Source organism: Hemiscyllium ocellatum, chromosome 20, assembly GCF_020745735.1.
Source record: "Hemiscyllium ocellatum isolate sHemOce1 chromosome 20, sHemOce1.pat.X.cur, whole genome shotgun sequence".
Lineage (NCBI taxonomy): Eukaryota > Metazoa > Chordata > Chondrichthyes > Orectolobiformes > Hemiscylliidae > Hemiscyllium > Hemiscyllium ocellatum.
Genome location: NC_083420.1, coordinates 19,055,148 through 19,075,621, shown reverse-complemented (window position 1 = coordinate 19,075,621; position 20,474 = coordinate 19,055,148). Strand labels below are relative to the sequence as shown.

The window sequence follows — 20,474 nt, the reverse complement described above, 5'->3', positions numbered from 1 at the left end:
AGCTATTCAATGGATTGTTAACTTCAATATCAAACTCTAACTGCTTCTCTGGCCACACAAAATGACATTTATGTTTGACATTGCAAAGAGATAAAGGAGGGCAACAATCTATGATGACTGACTGACTTATGTCCAATACTGGTGGGAAGTGAACCCATTTCAGGGAATGTCAGACATGTTGTTTTGGTGAAAACTCTGCTCAGAATACTGCAGATTTGGATCAAGCTGCACCCATTCTATTAGGATTCTTCAGAATCTGGAAATGTTCCATGCCAGGCTGTAAATTTTGCCCAAAATGGGATATAACAAACTAGTTCAATAATATTTAGGATACTCCACATTATTACTTAAGTAGAAAACTATCTTGATGAAAATTAGATTGGCCATACAGTTTAAAGGAATAACAACTCATGGTTTTTATTTCCCAGCTTCCAGATTGAGTCTTGACTTAGTGATTATTTTTCCTCATATGATTGTCTCTTGCCTCACATCCTGTCAAGTTCTCTTTTTTTGCTTCCCATGGGGCGAAGAAGAGTTGCTGTGTTGATCAATGTTTGATGCGTTTCCATAGAGAAGATCAGACTTTCTTACCCCAAGACGTAGTATGACACAACAGTGATCTATTTTAACTTTTGTGTCTTATTTGTGACAACCAAGGATGATGGGGCTTGTGGGAAGGAGTGGATGCTTGCGGGAAAGGAGTTTTGCAGATGTTGATGGTAGGGTATGAGCCAAGTTTAACATGATGTAAAATCAGGCCAGTTACCCAGCAATACAGCTCACTTTCTCCAAAAAATTAGTGATTCAAACAGGACTTTCCACAATGTTTGAAGGTTATTCGTTTGAGCTGCTCTTCCTATTTTACTTACTTTAAACATATGTGTCAAATTCATTGTTGTACATAGTAAGATCATCAATACTGCTATAAGGAATTGCAGAAAACTTACATTTTAGTTAAATTAAATAAATCTGCAAATATTCCATCTTCTAAAGTAGATATCTGATTGTTGCTTATGTCTCTGCAAGGAAATATTTGAAATGATTAGAATTTTGGCCTAAAAGAATTCCTCATATCACATGGCTCCAAACATTTATCATGCAAAAATAGTTTGTTCTGTACTGCACACACTTCCAGGAACAATATCTGAATACTGTTGATAATAGTTGAATCTAAACTGCAAGTAATGTCTTTGCTTTCTGTAACAACATGTCACTTTCATAATCTGAACCTACTTCTGTGTCCACAATGTGTATATCTACAAAATCCACCACCAAGAGGAACAATGACAGCTGGTGCACTGGAGCACCAACAGGGGAAGTGGCCAGAAGTGAAGGCCACTGATAAATGCCATGTCTTCCAAGAAGATATCCAAACGGAGTTGGTAACCCTAAGTGGGAAGAGGGTAAGATAATCGTCAACATGACTGGGTAAAACCGCAAATAGAAGTGGTCCATGTTTTATTTAATCTGTGATCAGGCAAGGCTGCCCCCTTTATCTTAAAACAAAACCTTCAGTCACTGGAAACACTGGAAAGACAATGCACTGCAAAAAATATAATGGCACAACATACATCAGATGATGCCAATCTCATTAACCTATCAACTGATTCTGCGACCCTAAGTATGGGTGTCTGTATTCATTGTCTGCCATCATTCAGTGAAAACTCTCAGAAGTGACAGCTGATTTTGAGAAGTAGCTAAAAGACTCCTTGTGACATATTCTTTCTGCTACCATCCTAGAAACTTGCCCTATAATGGGGTTTCTTACCATTTGGTCATCAGGAACCTTGGACTCGATACATTAATTTGAGTAATGAAATCCAATTAGAAAGAAAGATTACAAAAGTTGTCATTTTGTTTTTACTGCCCAAATAAATTGACAGATTTCGCAATGTCCCAGCCCTGGATGAGTTGTATAGTGTCCAAAGGGTACGATGTTTTTCAGAGGTATGAAGAAAATTTCCTGAAAACTTACATATCTGATAAACATCTTCTACCAGCGAAGATTTCTTTGAAAAGAATACTAATATTATTGCCCTGAAGATACCTGGGGAGCAAACAGAAAATACAATGCATTAACTTACAGCAAAGATTTAATCTACTTTTTCCAATTGATGTGAACTTCTATTAAAGCTAATAACAAATGTCTATAATGCTGGATCTCCTACTGGTTGAAAGGAATTCTCTCTATTTTATTTATGCTACCTCAACACTTAAGTAGAATAGATTGCCGCTATAATTATTTGAACTGATACATTAAGAGGCCTTCATCATGTGTACCCCATGTTCATTGCAACGACTGACTGAGAGGTTTGGCTTTGAAAGCACTTGTTTAACCATTTGAAGTTTTTAAACAATTGGAAAGTGGTCCCAAAAGAGGCAAGCATTTCAACTGATGTGTTTACATATATTCTAAGTTACTAACATCAACTGTATTTACTCATTTTTGGACCTTGATCAACTGGACAGTGAACATTTGGTTTGGATTTTGCTGTGATTGTGATGGTAAAATTGTCTGTGTTTGTCTTCATGACTCCACAAACTGACTGCAAGCTAGGGAATGTTCACATACAAAATGTAATGCGGAAATCCAGAAGTTGTTGTTATTGGATCAACAGTCATCTGTAGGACATGGTTATAAAGCCAATGTAATTATAAGCAGATGAGAAGGTCTTCTATAATGCTGTTCATCAACAGTTATCTATTAATTTCACCACCTGAAAATTTAAGTTAGAAGTGAAGAATTTTAAGCACTTCTAACTTCCTGCTTTGCTGTGCATGAATAACTTATTGTGGTTGGCTGCATAGCCATTGCATGCAAAGTCATGCCCTTGGCTTGGCACAAGATTAAATTGTTATCGGGAAAGGGGAAAACCATGACATGTCTATCACCACTGGCAAGAGGTGACCTTTCTTCACCACTGACTATGAATTCCGAACCAATATTTTCATTTTTCAATGGGTGAGATCCAACTGAGGCCTTCCATGTTTGATGACATGTGGACAGACCTTCCCTATAGTCAGGTAGGTAAAAACAATGACTGCAGATACTGGTTTAGTAGTGCTGGAAAAGCACAGCAGTTCAGGCAGCATCCGAGGAGCAGGAAAATCGAAGTTTCAGGCAAAAACCCTTCATCACGAATACAGGCAGAGTGCGTGAAAGGTGGAGATATAAATGAGAGGAGGGTGGGGGTGGGGAGAAAGTAGCACAGAGTACAATAGGTGAGTGGGGGAGGGGATGAAGGTGATAGGTCAGGGAGGAGAGTGGAGTGGATAGATGGAAAAGAAGATAGGCATGTAGGACAAGTCATGGGGACAGTGCTGAACTGGAAGTTTGGGACTGGGGTGAGGTGGGGGAAGGGGAGGAAGAACGCCTCATCTTCCGCCTCGGAACACTTCAACCCCAGGGCATCAATGTGGGTTTCCTCATTTCCCCTACCCCACCTCACCCCAGTCCCAAACTTCCAGCTCAGCATTGTTCCCATGACTTGTCCTGCCTGCCTATCTTCTTTTCCACCTATCCACTCCACCCTCCTCCCTGACCTATCAATTCATCCCCTCCCCCACTAACCTGTTGCACTCGATGCTACTTTCTCCCCATCCCTCTTGTATCTCTCCACCCTTCAGGCACTCTGCCTGTATTCCGGATGAAGGGCTTTTGCCCGAAACGCCAATTTTACTGCTCCTCGGATGCTACCTGAACTGCTGTGCTTTTCCTTCCTTACAGTCAGCAACCCTGAACATACTCCATGCCCTTTTATCACAATGACCTCTAAATACTTAGAATTACTTACTTAAGAATATTTTTGCATTGGAAGTCATTCAGAGAAGGTTCACAAGGTTGAGTCCTGAAATGGAGATGTTGCCTTCTGAGGAAAGGTTGACCAGATTGTGTCTATTCCAATGGACATTTGAAGGTTAAAAGGGGATCTTATTGAACCACATAAGATCTTAAAGGGCTGCTGGGAAATAAGGATTCAAATTTCTTGTATAACTTACACTAGTGGCCTTGGAAGAGATGTACATAGGGTCGTAATCTAAGGCCTTTCTGATTTGCAAGGCACACAGGGGCAGAAAGGGAGAGGACATTTCTTTTTGCAATCAGAATCTTCAATGTTTTAGCTTGCCGACCCAGTACAACCATCCCCCTCAACCCTGTTTGGAGCTGAAAATCTGGCCAACCCATATAAACCTGAACAGTCTAACAGGAGTAGAGGATGAATTAGCACAGGAGAAGCTAGAGGTTTGTGTAGTTTCATCAGTTAAGTTTACTTTTGTTATGTAGTGTAGAAGATATTTATTTTTCAGTATGAAAACTGCATTTTGTTCCTTCATGTACTTTATGATAAAGTAAATCCATTATTCCCAGGCTAAATCTGCCTTCTTTGAATTGCGTGAATACTCAACGCATTGACACAGACAAGTGATGCCGTATGTGCACGATGGGCTATTCAAACGATCCCTCAGGCTTCGAGTGTAGGATGCTGGTCAGAAATGAAGTTGGAGTTACAAATTTCCAACAGTGTTAATCGTCTGTTTAGAAGTAGAGAGGGCTTTGCAACAGAGGCAGACTTTCTGCTGATATTGTGGCTGCCGAAGGAGGAGAAAATACCCTCAAATTCCTGCTCTCACACTCTGCCTCCATCCATGGAAACACTACAAAGGAAGGAGGTGGCTGTCCCAGAAAAGAACAATAACCTACAATCCAACAGCACCTTTGACATAATGGAACTTTACCCAAGATACTTCACAGGGAGAAGAACTAGGAAACTAAATGGCACCAAGACACATAATGAAACAATAGGTCTGGAAACCCTGGTCAAATTGGTAGGTTTTAAGGAGTACTTAAAAGGAAGCAGGATAGGTGGAGAGCCTTACAGAAGGATATTTGGAGCTTATAGTTAATTGGAGTGAAGGAACTCAACAAAGTACAGCTGAGCATTGGAGGAACCCAAAATTCTTGAAGGATTATAGGTCTAAAGAAAGGGAACAAGATTTCTTGGGGATAGGGGGTGATGAAAAGTGAGGTCATACACGGATTTGAACACAAGAACTTGAATTTTAAATTTGAGACATAAGGATGTAGATAGTGAGAAACTTTTCACCTTAATAGAAGAGTCAATAACCAGGGGCACAGGTTGAAGTTAAGGAGCAAAAGATTTGCAGGGGATTTAAGGAAAAATATATTCACCCAGAGGGTGATAAATATTTGGAATTCCCACCCTAACAGGGTGGCAGAGGCAAGAACCATTGAGACATTTAATAAATATTTAAATGAGCCTTTGAAATTCCATGGTAATTCAAGGTTACTGGCAAAGTGCTGGAAAATGGGGATGGAATTGATAGATGTTTGATGACCAGCACAGACATGATGGGCCAAAGGGCCTTATTCCATGCTGTAAAAACTCTCCAACTCTCTGACACTGGGGCACCAGGAACCAGTGTAGGTCAGCAAATGCAGAGGTAAAGTTAGGGCATGGGCAAGAACAGGAATGAGCTCAGGTTAATGGATGAAGAAAGATGGGGGGTTAGCCAGGAGACCAAGCAGAGGTAACCAAAGCATATAAGGAATGTTTTTGTTAATTAGATCTTAGGAAAGGCCTGTTTCTGAATGTTCTAAGAATAGATCTGTAGTGTTTGTTTTGCCCTATGATAAGAGTAAAATATTTGTCTTTGTGAGAACATTATATTAAACTGTATCTGAGCCAATGTCAATAGGTGAATTGTTATGATTATTGTAGGATACATGCACTGTGACCTTTATACTGAACCCAAAGAATTCTGGGTGCAGCTACAACAGTTTTGTAGATCATGTGAAATATTAAACTGTTTGACTGAGCAAAACTATAACTTATTTTATTATTAACAGTATCATGACAAATACATCAATAAGTGAATCACTTACAACTTCTCCAGGGAAGTCAGATTGTCCAAAAGGTTATCATCTATCGAGATAATGCCATTGTATGAAAGATCCCTGGAAGATAACAAAAAGACATTTAAGCTTTAATGACCATCGCTGCTTGCTGATTTTTCATTGGCTCTCAATAATACAAACTTTTGATATTAAAATTTTCATCTTTATTTTCAAATCATTCCATGACCTCACTTCTTTCCAAGGCTCTAACCTCCTCAAGCCCTATAACCCTTTGAGATATCTGTGGCTCATTAATTCTGGCCTCTTGAGCATCTCCCTTTTAATTGCTCTACAATTTTAGCCATGCTTCAGCTGTCAGGAACAGGAGGTAGGGAGTTCTGGCCCCAGATTCCTCTATCTCAACTTCCTCCTTTAAGTCATACCTTATAAGATATTTCTTTAACCAAGGTTTTGGTCATCAACTAGTATCTCACGTGATCCAGTTTGCTTTATAAAGCCTCTGTGAAGTGCCTTTGGATGTTTTATCACACTTCAGGTGCTATATAAACATAGGTTGGTATAGGAAGATTCAAACGTACTCCATTTATAGTAAAGGAAGATGATTAAGACCAGGAGCAATAGGATCAAGAAAAGGCCACTCATTCAGCCCCTTGAGCCTGCTCCACCATTCAATATGATCATGGCTGAAACTTCACTTCCACAAACAAAACATTGTTGATGAATACTATAGGAGCAATTTCAATCTAACCCACTCATCAGGGCCCTGATGGACTCAGTGTAATGCTAGTTTCACACGCTAACCCATTTCATGCTGGAGAGGGAAGTTGGACAAGATGTAGTGTTCCACCCAATCCTAGGGGATTTCAGCCAGCATGTTCAGTTAAAATTACTCCCCATGTAATTGTTTAATCTCAGATTTTGGCTCCTTAGGAGCTCTACATGTTTATCTGGTGTGTAACAGAGTCGCTGAACTATAAAGTTCCCAATACCAGTTCCCAGGCTCTCCTGAGGAACCTCACTTTAAACAGGGAGGGTTGATAAAGTATGCAGGGTAAAAACAATGACCTGCAGATACTGGAAACCAGATTCTGATGCTGGAAGAGCATAGCAGATCAGACAGCATCCGAGGAGCAGTAAAATCGATGTTTCGGGCAAAAGCCCTTCATCAGGAATAAAGGCAGAGAGCCTGAAGGGTGGAGAGATAAGCTAGAGGAGGGTGAGGGTGGGGAGAAAGTACCATAGAATACAATGGGTGAGTGGGGGAGGGGATGAAGGTGATAGGTCAAGGAGGAGGGTGGAGTGGATAGGTGGAAAAGAAGATAGGCAGGTAGGACAAGTCATGGGGACAGTGCTGAGCTGGAAGTTTGGACTAGGGTGAGGTGGGGAAGGGGAAATGAGGAAACTGTTGAAGTCCACATTGATGCCCTGGGATTGAAGTATTCCGAGGCGGAAGATGAAGCATTCTTCCTCCAGGTGTCTGGTGGTGAGGGAGCGGCGGTGAAGGAGGCCCAGGACTTCCATGTCCTCGGCAGAGTGGGAGGGAGAGTTGAAATGTTGGGCCGCAGGGCGGTGTGGTTGATTGGTGCGGGTGTCCCGGAGATGTTCCCGAAAGCGCTCTGCTCGGAGGCATCCAGTCTCCCTACTGGGGAGACCGCATCGGGAGCAACGGATACAATAAATGATATTAGTACATGTGCAGGTAAAACTTTGATGAATGTGGAAGGCTCCTTTAGGGCCTTGGATAGAGGTGAGAGAGGAGGTGTGGGCGCAGGTTTTGCAGTTCCTGCTGTGGCAGGGGAAGGTGCCAGGATGGGAGGGTGGGCTGAAGGGGGGCGTGGACCTGACCAGGTAGTCACGGAGGGAACGGTCTTTGTGGAAGGTGCAAAGGGGTGGGGAGGGAAATATATCCCTGGTGGTGGGGAAACCAAATCATCCGACAACCTTCGCATAAACCAAATCATCCACCCACCCTACCAACCTTCACATAAACCAAATCATCCGCCGACATTTCCGCCACCTCCAAAAAGACCCCACCACCAGGGATATATTTCCCTCTCCACCTCTTTCCGCCTTCCGCAAAGACCGTTCCCTCCGTGACTACCTGGTCAGGTCCACGCCCCCCTACAACTCACCCTCCCATCCTGGCACCTTCCCCTGCCACCACAGGAATTGCAAAACCTGTGCCCACACCTCCTCCCTCACCTCCATCCAAGGCCCTAAAGCAGCCTTCCACATCCATCAAAGTTTTACGTGCACATCTACCAATATCATTTATTGTATCCATTGCTCCCGATGCAGTCTCCTCTACATTGGGGAGACTGGACGCCTCCTAGCAGAGCACTTTAGGGAACATCTCCGGGACACCCGCACCAATCAACCACACTGCCCTGTGGCCCAACATTTCAACTCTCCCTCCCACTCTGCCGAGGTCATGGAGGTCCTGGGCCTCCTTCACCGCCGCTCCCTCACCACCAGACACCTGGAGGAAGAATGCCTCATCTTCTGCCTCGGAACACTTCAACCCCAGGGCATCAATGTGGGCTTCAACAGTTTCCTCATTTCCCCTTCCCCCATCTCACCCTAGTTCCAAACTTCCAGCTCAGCACTGTCCCCATGACTTGTCCTACCCACCTATCTTCTTTTCCACCTATCCACTCCACCCTCCTCCTTGACCTATCATCTTCATCCCCTCCCCCACTCACCTACTGTACTCTATGCTACTTTCTCCCCACCCCCACCCTCCTCTAGCTTATCTCTCCACCCTTCAGGCTCTCTGCCTTTATTCCGGATGAAGGGCTTTTGCCCGAAACGCTGATAAAGTATGCAGCTCACCTTGACATACTTGATCAAGGATGGCTGGAAATCAGCCAGTGTTCCTGGGACTGGGTGGTTATCTCAAGCCCTCAACAATTTGAAACATCAATATGCAGTGTCAGTAACGTTGGAAAGACTTCTATTGCTATAACACCTTTACAATTTCAGGATTTCCCAAAGTTGCCAAGTGAGCTTTTTTTAAAAAAAAATTCACTAGATGTAAGTGTTGTTGGCAAAACAAAGATTTATTTCCCCACCCCTTGATGGCCTTGAAATAGTGGTGGTGAGCTGCCTTCTTGACAACTGAGTAACTTTGCTGTCTTTTAGTCGTCAACAATGTTGCTTAGTAATTGTAGACTAGGTTAGGTAAGGACAACAAATACTCTTCTCTAATGGCATGAGCCAGGTAGCCTTTTGTTTCAAAAGGTTACGAGGTCAACATTAATGAAATGGCTTTTGAATTCCAGATTTATTCAATTTAAATACCTCAGCAGCTGTGGTGGGATTTGAACTCATATCTCCAAATCATAACTCCAGGCCTCTGGATTACTAGTCCCGTAATGTAAACATCATGCTGGTGTTACATCTTTATCATGAAATCACTGCTGTAATTCAGGAAACGTGGCACTGAACAGTGGGATCCCACACACAGCAGTTAGTCACCAAATAACCTTTCTCAAAGCGCCCGGACAGCTGTTTTGCTCAGCGTTCATGCCAGGAGACTGATTTGCTGTGTGCAAATATGCTGCCATGTTTACAACAATATTACAGCGGAGGTCAATAGCCTGTGATTGGGATTACAGTCAGCTCACTGGTCAGCCAGTACAACTGTAGGAAACATTAAGCAATTGATTTTAGTGCACAAGCAATCGCATATATCAGAAAAGCAAAATCAGAAGGTAGCCTCCTACAGAGACAAGGTTTGAAGCTGAACCTTGGCCGCCATAGTGCAGTTATAGTGTCGCTATGTTTGAGCCAACAGGCATGGATTCAAGTCTAAGCTGCTCCAAAAGTGTGTAATTATATCACCGAACAGGTTGGTTAGAAAATATTCCCCACCTCTCGTGTGGGCTGTTGTAGTGCTAGTGTCTCTACCTTTGGGGCAAGAAGCCTGGGTTCAAATCCTGCTACAAAATTACATAATAACATCTCTGAATAGATCAATTAGAAAATATCTCCACCTTCAGGGGAAGAAGATTCTGACTCAAGTTTCTGGGAGGTAGGAAAAGGTTAAATGCAATTTGCTACAGCAGGTTTGTAATGTTCCTTGTGTTTGGTGTAACAGGAGTAGGCCTGATTTCCTACTTTGTGGTAAATCTGATGTCTCTGTAGCCACAAACTGCATGTGACTATAAGAGATTAATTGAGTAATACAAATTGACTAAATGCTAAGTGTTCCTTCACCCATTGACCAGCAACATAGCTCAAAGCCATAGAAATTGGCACAAAGAAGAGAAATTTTACACAAGTCTGTTCTATTCAGTAGATGATGAATTGCTGTTTTCATGGCCATACTACACCCAACACTCCTTCCTGCGAAACCACCTCAGCAAATTTGGTGGCACTGGTGGGAGTTCTCAACTTTTGCTCTTGCTGCCCAGCTTAAACATAAGACACTAAAAGAAAATAACCATCAGGAAGGGAAACAGTTTTTAATTGCATGGGTAACAGATGCACCAAGCCTTGTGTGAGCAGCAAGTTTGTGGTTTAACAGTCAGTGCCCTCTTCTCCAAATCCTTCAACGAGTGTGCAAAATCTGGGCAGGGATTTCCAGTACAGTACTGATGGAATGCTGCACTCACAGCTGTCTTGTTTTTTTTTGGATGTGGCATTACATCTGTGCTGTTAGATAGATGGAAAGTTTTTTTTCAAAAGGAACAGGGCAGTTCCCTCTGGCATCTTGCTCAGGATTTAATCTTAAAAACGAACATTAACGTAAAACAGGATTATCTGTTTTTTTTATCTTATTAGTATTTGTGAGACCTTGCTGTGTGCAAATATGCTGCCATGTTTTCTACATTATTACCGCGGAGGTCAATAGCCTGTGATTGGAATTACAGTCAGCTCACTGGTCAGCCAGTACAACTGTAGGAAATATTGAGCAATTGACTTTATTGCAGAAGCAATTGCATATATCAGAAGGGCAAAATCAGAAGGCAGCCTCCTACAGAGACAAGGTTTGAAGCTGAACCTTAGCTGCCAATTTCAATTATAATACCTAACCTGATAAGATTCGCAGGTTCTCAGGCTGATTATAACCACAGGTGGATTTAAGATAATTGTGAAGGAGTCTACATTATTCTAAGCATGTAGATGTCTGCTGTGGACTGTTGGGATACTGACTGTACTGCACATCTTCAGATCCATGGCAAACATTCTCCTGGCTATAAGAAGCCCATACACACATGCAAAGGCTGTGGAGGAAGCTGCAGAAAGAAGCCACCCCTTGGTTGTTTAAACTCAATTGACCATCACCGTTGCATTCAATTTGCAAATCTTAGGCACACTGGTCAACCACTTTGTTTCTACAAAGGGGTGCATCCATATGTGTATATTGCTTTTTAATCTGTCCTCTCCAAAATTTAGATTATTTCAGAGAATTAAAACAGCAAGCACAAAATCCAGGCTAAAATTAAAGACTGGCCACAGTTAGACACAGATTATCCAGTCTTAAATCTTATGCTCAATCTAGCTAACTGTTGGTCTATTATCTTTTGCAGTAAAACTCACATCCGACTGTTAACAATCAAACTGTTGTATACAATTCTGAAGAACAGTCATACTGGACTTGAAACATTGCTGTTTCTCTTTCCACTGAAGCAGCCAGACCTGCTGAGTTTCTTCAGCAGTCTCTGTATTTGTTTCAGATTTCCAGTATTCACAGTTTTTTGTTTTTATTATTATGCTGCATATATAACTCTATACTTGTAACGTCTGAATGATTATGTTCCCCACTCTTTATTTGAATAAGTATTTCACATTGCATACATTAAATGCCCAAGCCGAGGTAAAGTATAGCACACGATTCATATGGTTGTCATATTTGAACATATTGGCAAACAATCAAACAGAATGTATCCATAACATATGTTTTATGCACCTGGGTTAATGATTGCTTGTGCATAGCATCATAAGGGAACCTTACTATGTTCCTCGATTGGCAAACATCTTTTTAGAAATGAATGGGTTAAAAACTTTTATTTCAGAAGCTACTGCTGATATTAAGTCTGAAGACACTGTACAATCAAATTCAACCAAGTCTGAAATAGAAAAATTATCCGATTCACTGACCTGCAGTTTTGGCATTGTCCTGAAATATTTTTTTCATAACGTTAGGAGGGGTACAGAGAGAGGGACAGGAAAAGCCAGGCCTGAATCAAACAAAGTCTGCTTAACAAAGAAGCTGAATTCAAATCAGCTTCAATTCCAGGCCAGGATTTGTATCAGTCCCTTGAAAGGCCAAGAAATAGGTTATGCAGGACCAAATGTGTGTTTAACTGACTTCCACTCCAGATGATTAATCTCAATTCCAGTGATAGCTCAGCCAGTTTATTGAGGCAGAAGCTGAGAAAAATGTAATACAAAGTAAACATCGCAATATTGTTCCACATAAAAGTAATTTATTTTAAAGAGATATGTGTTCTCATGACAGGCAATAGGGTGCCACCATTTGTTATTTTAAAGGTAAAGCTGTGTCTCCTAACATCCCCAAAAGGTTCACATTGCATATTCAGAAGGTTTTGCACATGCCCATGTAGTGGAGGTGTTCTACCAGGAAAAAACATTGCAGCATCCAAATAGGCGCAATAAATATGAATGAACTGGATGGAATGATATCATGGGCAGTACTGACAAGGCTACTGCATATGAATACTCTACATGACTGCAGAGAGCATTTTGAGGGTATCAGCACTGAGCAACACTGGCACCCATTTTGTGCACAGCAGGATCCCACAAGCAACAACAAAGATGGACGATTAGTTTTCTCAATGAATTTCCCTGCTATTGGAGAAGGCAAATAGATCTTTTGTCTAATATCTCAACCAGTATGATGGCACATTGAATGACGCACATGGGAAATGCTCAAAGTTATTTTTAATTTTGATTAATAACTGGGTTTATTGAAGATTTACTGCACAGTTTTCTGTCAAAAAGTAAATTAGTGCTAAAAATCCTAATGTATTTGTTTTATGAGAACAAATCCCTAATTTTACAAGTTTATTGGTTTTGATATTGTGTGTTTGGTTCCTGGACCCCTGTGTTCTTGTTGTCAATGTGCAGATGATGGGTCTGGGTTAACAAGGGCCCTCTGTTTCACTTGCCCACCACCGCCCCTACCCAGGTATACTTTAATGAAACCTACTGTTGTACTCCCCAGTGCCCAGTCCCATATTTATCTCCAGCCAAAATCACAAAAACAGCTGCAGTAGTATGTCACAAAGATATTTGCACATTTCGTTATTTTGCCCTCTCTTATGGGAGGTGAAAATAAAGCTTTGAAGGAGAGTCTTATCGGACTCGAAATGTTAGCTCTTGTTTCTCTCGTCATAGATGTTGCCAGACCTGCTGAGATTCTCCAGCACTTTGTTTTTATTTCAGTTGTCCAGCATCTGCAGTATTTTATTTTTACTCATAGAGTCATACAGCATGGAACCACACCCTTCGGATCAACCAGTCCACGCCAAACACAATCCCAAACTAAACTAGTCCCACCTGCCTGCTCCTGGCCCATATCCCTCCAAACCCTTCCTATTTATGTTCTTATCTCTGTGTCTTTTCAATGTTTTAACTGTGTCTGCATCCACCACTTCCTCAGGAAGTTCATTCCACATGAGGATCACCCTCTCTGTAAATAATTTGCCCCTCATATCTTTTTAAAGTCTCTCTACTGTCACTTTAAAAATATGCCCCCTAACCTTGAAAACCCCCATCCTAGGGAAAAGACACCCAGTATTAACCCTATCTATACCCCTTGTGATCTTATGAACTTCTACAAGGGCATCTCTCAACCACCTATGCTCCAATGGAAAAAGTCTCAGCCTAACAAACCTTCCATACCCAGCAACAGCTTAGTAAATCTCTTCTGAATGCTCTCTAGCTTAATAGTATCCTTCCTATAACTGGGTGACCAGGCTGCACAGATTACTCCAGAAGAGGCCTCATCAATGACCTGTACAACCTAAACATGACTTCCCAACTCCTGGACTCAAAGGACTTTTCTGTTGTAGAAATAAAGTCAGTTCAATAATAGCTATTGAGATATTAGCTATTGATATAGCTATTCAGATATTAGCGCAGTTCCGCTGATTTACTCATTTACTGTGTTTACTGTGAGTTGGCTGTACCATCCCCAATAGTACAATAGCGACTACAATTTAAAAATTAATTGGCTTGAAAGAACTGTGGGATATCCTGAGGTGGTGGTGGACAGTGCAATTTTCCTTGGCATCCAATGATACACAAACATTCTATATAACTGGCAGTTTTGCCAAAATACTTTATTCAATAAACAATAAAAGGATAAAAATAAGTACCAACATTTTGTTGGCAAAAAATATGGAAAGGCTTTTATTTCTTTCAGAATTGGAATATTGCCATATTTCATCATGGGGTGGAATTTAATGTGTTTTCCTGAGGTGAGTATGAACATAGGAGGGCATTAAATTGAGCGTACAGGGAACAAAAAGCAAACCCCATTCCCAAGAGTGAGATCCCTCATTGTCAGGCATTCCATGCCTGATTAAGGGACCAAGTGCTGGGTTCAGAAGGAAAGATTTGTAAAAACGTGTGAATGATGCGCACAGGTCGTAACTTGTTTTGTATACCTCAGAATAATGCTCCAGTATATTTGTTTCCCAGTATTACTGGTTTTTCACCTGTTTTTCGGTAGTGTCACCACTGCTGACAGCCAGTTCCCACTCCCCTGCTGCTCAAAAAGCCTGAAAATGCCTCCCTATGACCTCCCCATTCTGCCCTTACTCACCTGTGGCTTGGCACAGATGACCCTGAGACTCTGTGGGGTTCATTGCCACCAGCCCCCTAGTGACACTGACAGACGTGAGAAGCTGCCAATTGACTCTTGCCACTGTGGTCGTCATTGATCTGGGAAGAACTCACCATCGGTCATTTCAATTGGCATTAGACCTCTGTTCCCTGGATTAAATTCCACTCATCATCTAATATTACATGAGTTCTGACAATATTGAAAAGAAACTGATCGCAAGTCATGTGCTCAATGGCTTGCCCTGCAGCACCATTTTTGGACAATAATTGACAATTTATTTGCAGCAAGCTCAGCACAATGTTAACTGCACAACTCCATTTTCCAGTAAGAGTTCCTGAAGAGTTGGTTTAAGTGGAACTTCTGATCATTTCCCTTTCACTTGGATTTTATTTTTCTCTTTGTCCCAATTAATATTAACTTGGATCATTTCCTGTGTGGGACAATTGAACCATTTATAACCATCCTTGGAACTATAACTATTACTTGGACTGTGTTTGGTGCAAACATTAGACTTTGGCTCTCCTAATCCCAGTGTCTTGCCTGTTCTCAACTTAAATCTCTCCACTGTCAGTGGCAGTGCCTTCTGCTACCTGGGTTCTGGAATTCCCTCTCTAAATTTTCACTCTTCTCTTCTGAGACACTTCTTAAAGCTTACCTCTTTGGCCAAAATTTTGGGAACTAACCTAATATTTATTGAAGTTTTTTTTTGCCTGAGAGGTGTATGAGATAATTATTTGGCGGCACGGTGGCACAGTGGTTAGCACTGCTGCCTCACAGCGCCTGTAGACCCGGGTTCAATTCCCGACTCAGGCGACTGACTGTGTGGAGTTTGCACGTTCTCCCCGTGTCTGCGTGGGTTTCCTCCGGGTGCTCCGGTTTCCTCCCACAGTCACAAAGATGTGCGGGTCAGGTGAATTGGCCAAGCTAAATTGCCCATAGTGTTAGGTAAGGGGTAAATGTAGGGGTATGGGTGGGTTGCGCTTCGGCGGGTCTGTGTGGACTTGTTGGGCCGAAGGGCCTGTTTCCACACTGTAAGTCTAATCTATTTTATGTATGCTAGATAAATGCAAGTTGTTTCTGTAAACTTGGAGGATTAGCTGAACAGATGTAAGCCAGTTTGAAAGTGTCCCATTCTGAACAGCTGACACCATTCCCAACATTGTGTGACTGGGTTTCAGACTTTGCAAATGTTGACTTGAAAGAGGATCAATTGTGTTGTGTGTTTGTTTTAGCGCAGTACTGGAACAGATGCCTTTTGTATCTCTTTCCAGCTTGTCATGTTGCCTGGTTGCAAATGTCCAGGCTCCTGCTTAATCAACCTTATTGAATTTTTTGATATAGACGGGTTTCTTTTGAGTGAGGTTACAGTTTGCAGATGAACAGTGGGTGATTATTGATAAGTTTGTATCGGGAGAAACGCTCTTCAGAGGTTTGATTTGGACTCATTGGACTAGTTGGCCTCTTTCTGCACTACCATATTCTGTTCTATACTCTAAAAGCCAAGGCCAGGAAGGTTATGTTAGCTCTGACTCTGTTGCCAGCACTGTCTCTATCAAAGACCTGCGGGTTCAAGTCCTTTGTCACCTTCTCCAGGATAATACACACAGATTGTTTGGAGGAGGAGATATTCAACTGGTATCCTCCAGGATGGATATAAAAAAATCAGCCACCATCTTAGTGAATAGTGCAGCAAACTCGAGGGGTGGAATGGTCTACTTTTGCTCTTGGTTCACATGTTCATATCCCACAGCCCTATTTTAAAGAAGAGAAAGGCTCATATTTGTCCCTCAACCAACATTTCTAAAATACACTCTCTGATCACTGTGGAAGCTCCCTGTGTGTGAATTGGCTGTTGCAACAGTCATTATGTTTCAGCGACTGCAATGCTACAAGATGGCAGCTCACCTGCACTTAAGTAATAGTAATTTATGGTTACACGTAATGATGAAAATACTGTAAAATATGGATAAGTTGCCATAAGCTGCCGCCATTTTATTTACATAAACTATAAAAAGAAATAAATTATACAAAGCTAGGACAGGAAATTCAAGCAATTTTTCAAGTTAGAGGGGATGAGTAATGAATGCTGGCCAGGCTGGCAATGCCCACATCCCATGAATGAATAAATGGCTTTGAGATGTCCACAGCTTGTGAAAGTTGCTGGACAAATGCAAGTCTTTTTACATTGTTGGTGCCATTCTCATTGAGGACTTATGCAAAATGGAGAAATAGAACAATGCATGATTAAAAATTAACGGGGCTTTAGGAAAGCGAGGGGATGTGTACCATTCTTTCCGTCGGATCATCAGACACAAGTCATGCAACCGTGAGTTTGTAGTTTGGTCCTAATGTAAATCATTTTGACCCATTTGCGTGTCTGGTGGAAAAACAGAGGACTCAGTAAACATTTTCTCCAATTCCCATCAACAGTGGAAACAAACTCATGACCCTTCTACAAACCACCTTTTCCTCCTATCTGTATCATGGAATTTGAATGCCATTCAGTGTTGACATAGCTAATTCATACTTGAAATAAAGTAGCTGAAAAGCAGTTTCTTGGTTCCAGCTGTGCTGTGTTACCACATCTGGTACAAAGCTTACAAACTGGCCTCCATCAGCAAACACCTGCAACAATATCTCTAGACCACGAATTGCCCCCAGAGGGGGCATTGCACAGAGTCTGTACTGTTGAATTCCCGACGCCTTTTATGTTCTGGCTGACTGCTGGACTTTTATGAATATTAATGTCTGCCTCATGCTCAAGATGTAAATTATATACTTTTTCTTATTGCAAGTGGAAGCCAATAGGTGAGGTCTTGACAGTGAAGCCACAGAAAGTATGAGGCAGAGTGTCTGCCAAAAATTAGGTCATTTTTTAAAAATCGATTTCCACGGGCTTCATCCAAAGTTTATGAAAGTGGAAGGGAAACGAGGGCAAATTGCCAAGAATGAAACCTTCCCTGTATTATATATACACCATGTCATTTAGGAATACAGCCAGAGGGTTAATGGTAATGTGCTTAGTTCTCGTTCAATTACTGCATGTAAAAAAGTTCATCCTACCTTCTTTTTCCAATTGACTCTACAGCATTTCATTTTTATTAAGCCTCTGCTTTCATCACTTATTACATTTCTACTGTGCTCCAAAATGGCTGTTAAAAGCGATACAATTATCCGTTGGTGTCAGCCATGCATGGCTCAGTGGGTTGCACTTTCACCTCGCTGTCAGAAGGCACTGCTTCAGACACCTGAGCACATAAACCAGGCTCACCCGCTCATTACAGAATTGAGGGAGAGCAGCACGACTGGACATGTTGTTACTTGCATGAGATGTTAAATGAGCTTCCATCTCAGGTAGATGTTAAAAATACAGACTAGGGAAGTACTTCCTGATGACCTGGCCTACATTTATCCCTCAACTAACACCACTGTAAAAAAACTTACATAGTTCTTTTCACATTGCAGTTCATAAAACTGTCCTGGACGTGGATTGCCTATACGTTATATATATTACATTACAACTTCAAACTATCCCGGTGGTTGCAAAAGGCCTTGGGATTTCCTGTGGTTGTGCAAGGTGCTATAAAAATGCAAGTCCTTCTATCTAACTCTTCCAAAGCTTGATTCAGTTTCTTTTCTTGACAGCTTTGTTTTCAGCTTAAACTCTGGCATTCCTCTCTTCAACCTCACCATCTATCCCCACTTCAATCAGACTCTCTGATTCGGGTCCTGGGGACACACCACCATGTCAAAAGTACAATATGAATGCAGGCTGTAACAATTGTGAAGAACCTTTCATGGTTGCATTCTCCTTCATTGGCACAGTGTGTAATAACAGGTAAGATCCATCTCTAAAAATGAATCCAACACTAAATAAAGGGATCCTTCTCCCAACTCAACCTTATCTCAAACAATTGATCCTTTCTTTCAACTCTGGATACAGATGGTTAACCTTGAATTCAGTGCCATATACATATGGCTTGCAGATGTCATGGGAGGTTAGAGAAAGGTGGATGTGTTCCTGCTGATCAACCATTGATGGACTTTAATAGCAAATGCATCAGTTTACCAAGGCTGCACTGCTGCGCTGTTTTCCGTTGTTGTGGCAATAAATCTCTAAGTGGTAACTTTGTGCAATCAGCTGGATAATGAAAAAATTGGGGAGATGGTCCAATACTCCATGAACATTCAGTCCTGAGTTTCTGTGCTCAATCCAATTATGTTCTTAACCACCCAGAAACTGGACTTTGACTGTTATCACAAAGCTTAGCCGCATCTTTCATGGACCATGACACACTGCAGTAGTGGATGAAATGGTGTTTATCCACCATTATTACTCAGTGGTGTGCAGGATTCCTCTTAAAACTACAGCAATAAAAGATTAGGGATTAAATATAATTAGACATTTTAGGATTGAAACAATGCAAAGGTTCAGTGTAAACAGCACAAAACAAATCCATTCATAGAACATTAAATGGATTACAGTTTGGAAGATATGAAAGATATGAAAATATTTGCTGGCTCTACAAACAAACATTCTAAAAATGTATTTAATTTCTAATCAGAAGGAAGTGGTAATGCGGTAGTATTGTCACTGGACAACTACTCCAGAGGCTAACGATGCTCCAGGGGTTATGTGGTCAAATTTCAACACGGCAGGATAAAACAAAAAAAAATTTCTGAATTGTTTAAAAAATCTAGTTTAAAGATGACCGTGAAACCATTGTCAATTGTGTAAAAAGTGCATCTGGTTTGCTAATGTCTTTTTGGGAAGGAAAACTGCCATCCTCACTTGACCTGACCTATGTGTGACTCCAGACCCACAGCAAAATGGTTAGCTCTGAAATGTCCCAGCAAACCACTCAACTGTATTTAACCACAGCTAAGTCTGACGGAGTAATGAAATCAGCCAGATCAACTAGCATTAACCAAAGCAATGGAAACGACAACACCGCGCCCAGCTCTGTGGACACTGCAAAGTCTTCCTTATTTACAAATGGGCATTTGTGCCAAAATTGAGAGAATCCTCTTTAGTCAAGCAACAGCCTGACATAACCAAATCTCACAATGTCCTAGATAATACCACCACCCTCCCTCGGTATGTCTTGTTCCACTGACAGGACAGATTAGCAAGAGATAGCAGAACATGGTGTACAGTCCGGGGAGTTTCCCTATGTGTGCTCAAAATTGACTCCATACGATCTCATGGTATCAAATCAAATATGGACAAGGAAACTTCCTGCTGATTACCTCCCCCTTCAAACATGCCCTTCCCCCAACCCACCTCAAGGTGATGAATGAGCTCTTCTCTATATTGAAAACCACTTGGAGGATACATTGAGGATGTCAAATGGATGGAGTGTACAATATCCATCACCAGGACTGGCTTGTCTGCACCACCAAACCAGTTGGGTCCTAAAGGAAACAGCAGCCTTTTTGGATCTGTGACAGATGAGGATGGAACCAGCAAGAGGAAAATACCTACTTTGCCTTGTCCTCACCAATCTACCTTTTTTCCAGGTGCACCTCTCCATGACAATATCAGCAGAAGGAACCACCACATAGTCCTTGTAGTGAGAAAGTCCCACCTTAACACTGAGTATACCCTCCATCATGATGTGTCAGTCTACCACTATGAAGAATGGGATAGATTTCAAACAGAGTTGTAACCCAAGATTGAAAAACGAGAGAAGCATAATCCCCAACATGGATCAATTAATCTGAATGATCCGTTGTTTCAATATTGTGAATTTTACATAATCCTTATGATTCTCTGAG

General features: G+C 41.6%; 1 protein-coding gene across 1 annotated transcript in view; it reads right to left on the bottom strand.

The window, feature by feature from the left end:
* The window catches only part of pkd1a (polycystic kidney disease 1a), a 188,922-nt gene that overhangs the window by 116,684 nt on the left and 51,764 nt on the right, over window positions 1-20,474 (bottom strand). Inside the window, exons 2-4 of the mRNA XM_060840959.1 lie at window positions 5,906-5,977; window positions 1,976-2,047; window positions 948-1,019 (exon numbers count right to left, since the gene is read on the bottom strand). Of these exons, the coding sequence (XP_060696942.1) occupies window positions 948-1,019; window positions 1,976-2,047; window positions 5,906-5,977 (216 nt within the window). The remainder of the gene's footprint in view (window positions 1-947; window positions 1,020-1,975; window positions 2,048-5,905; window positions 5,978-20,474) is intronic.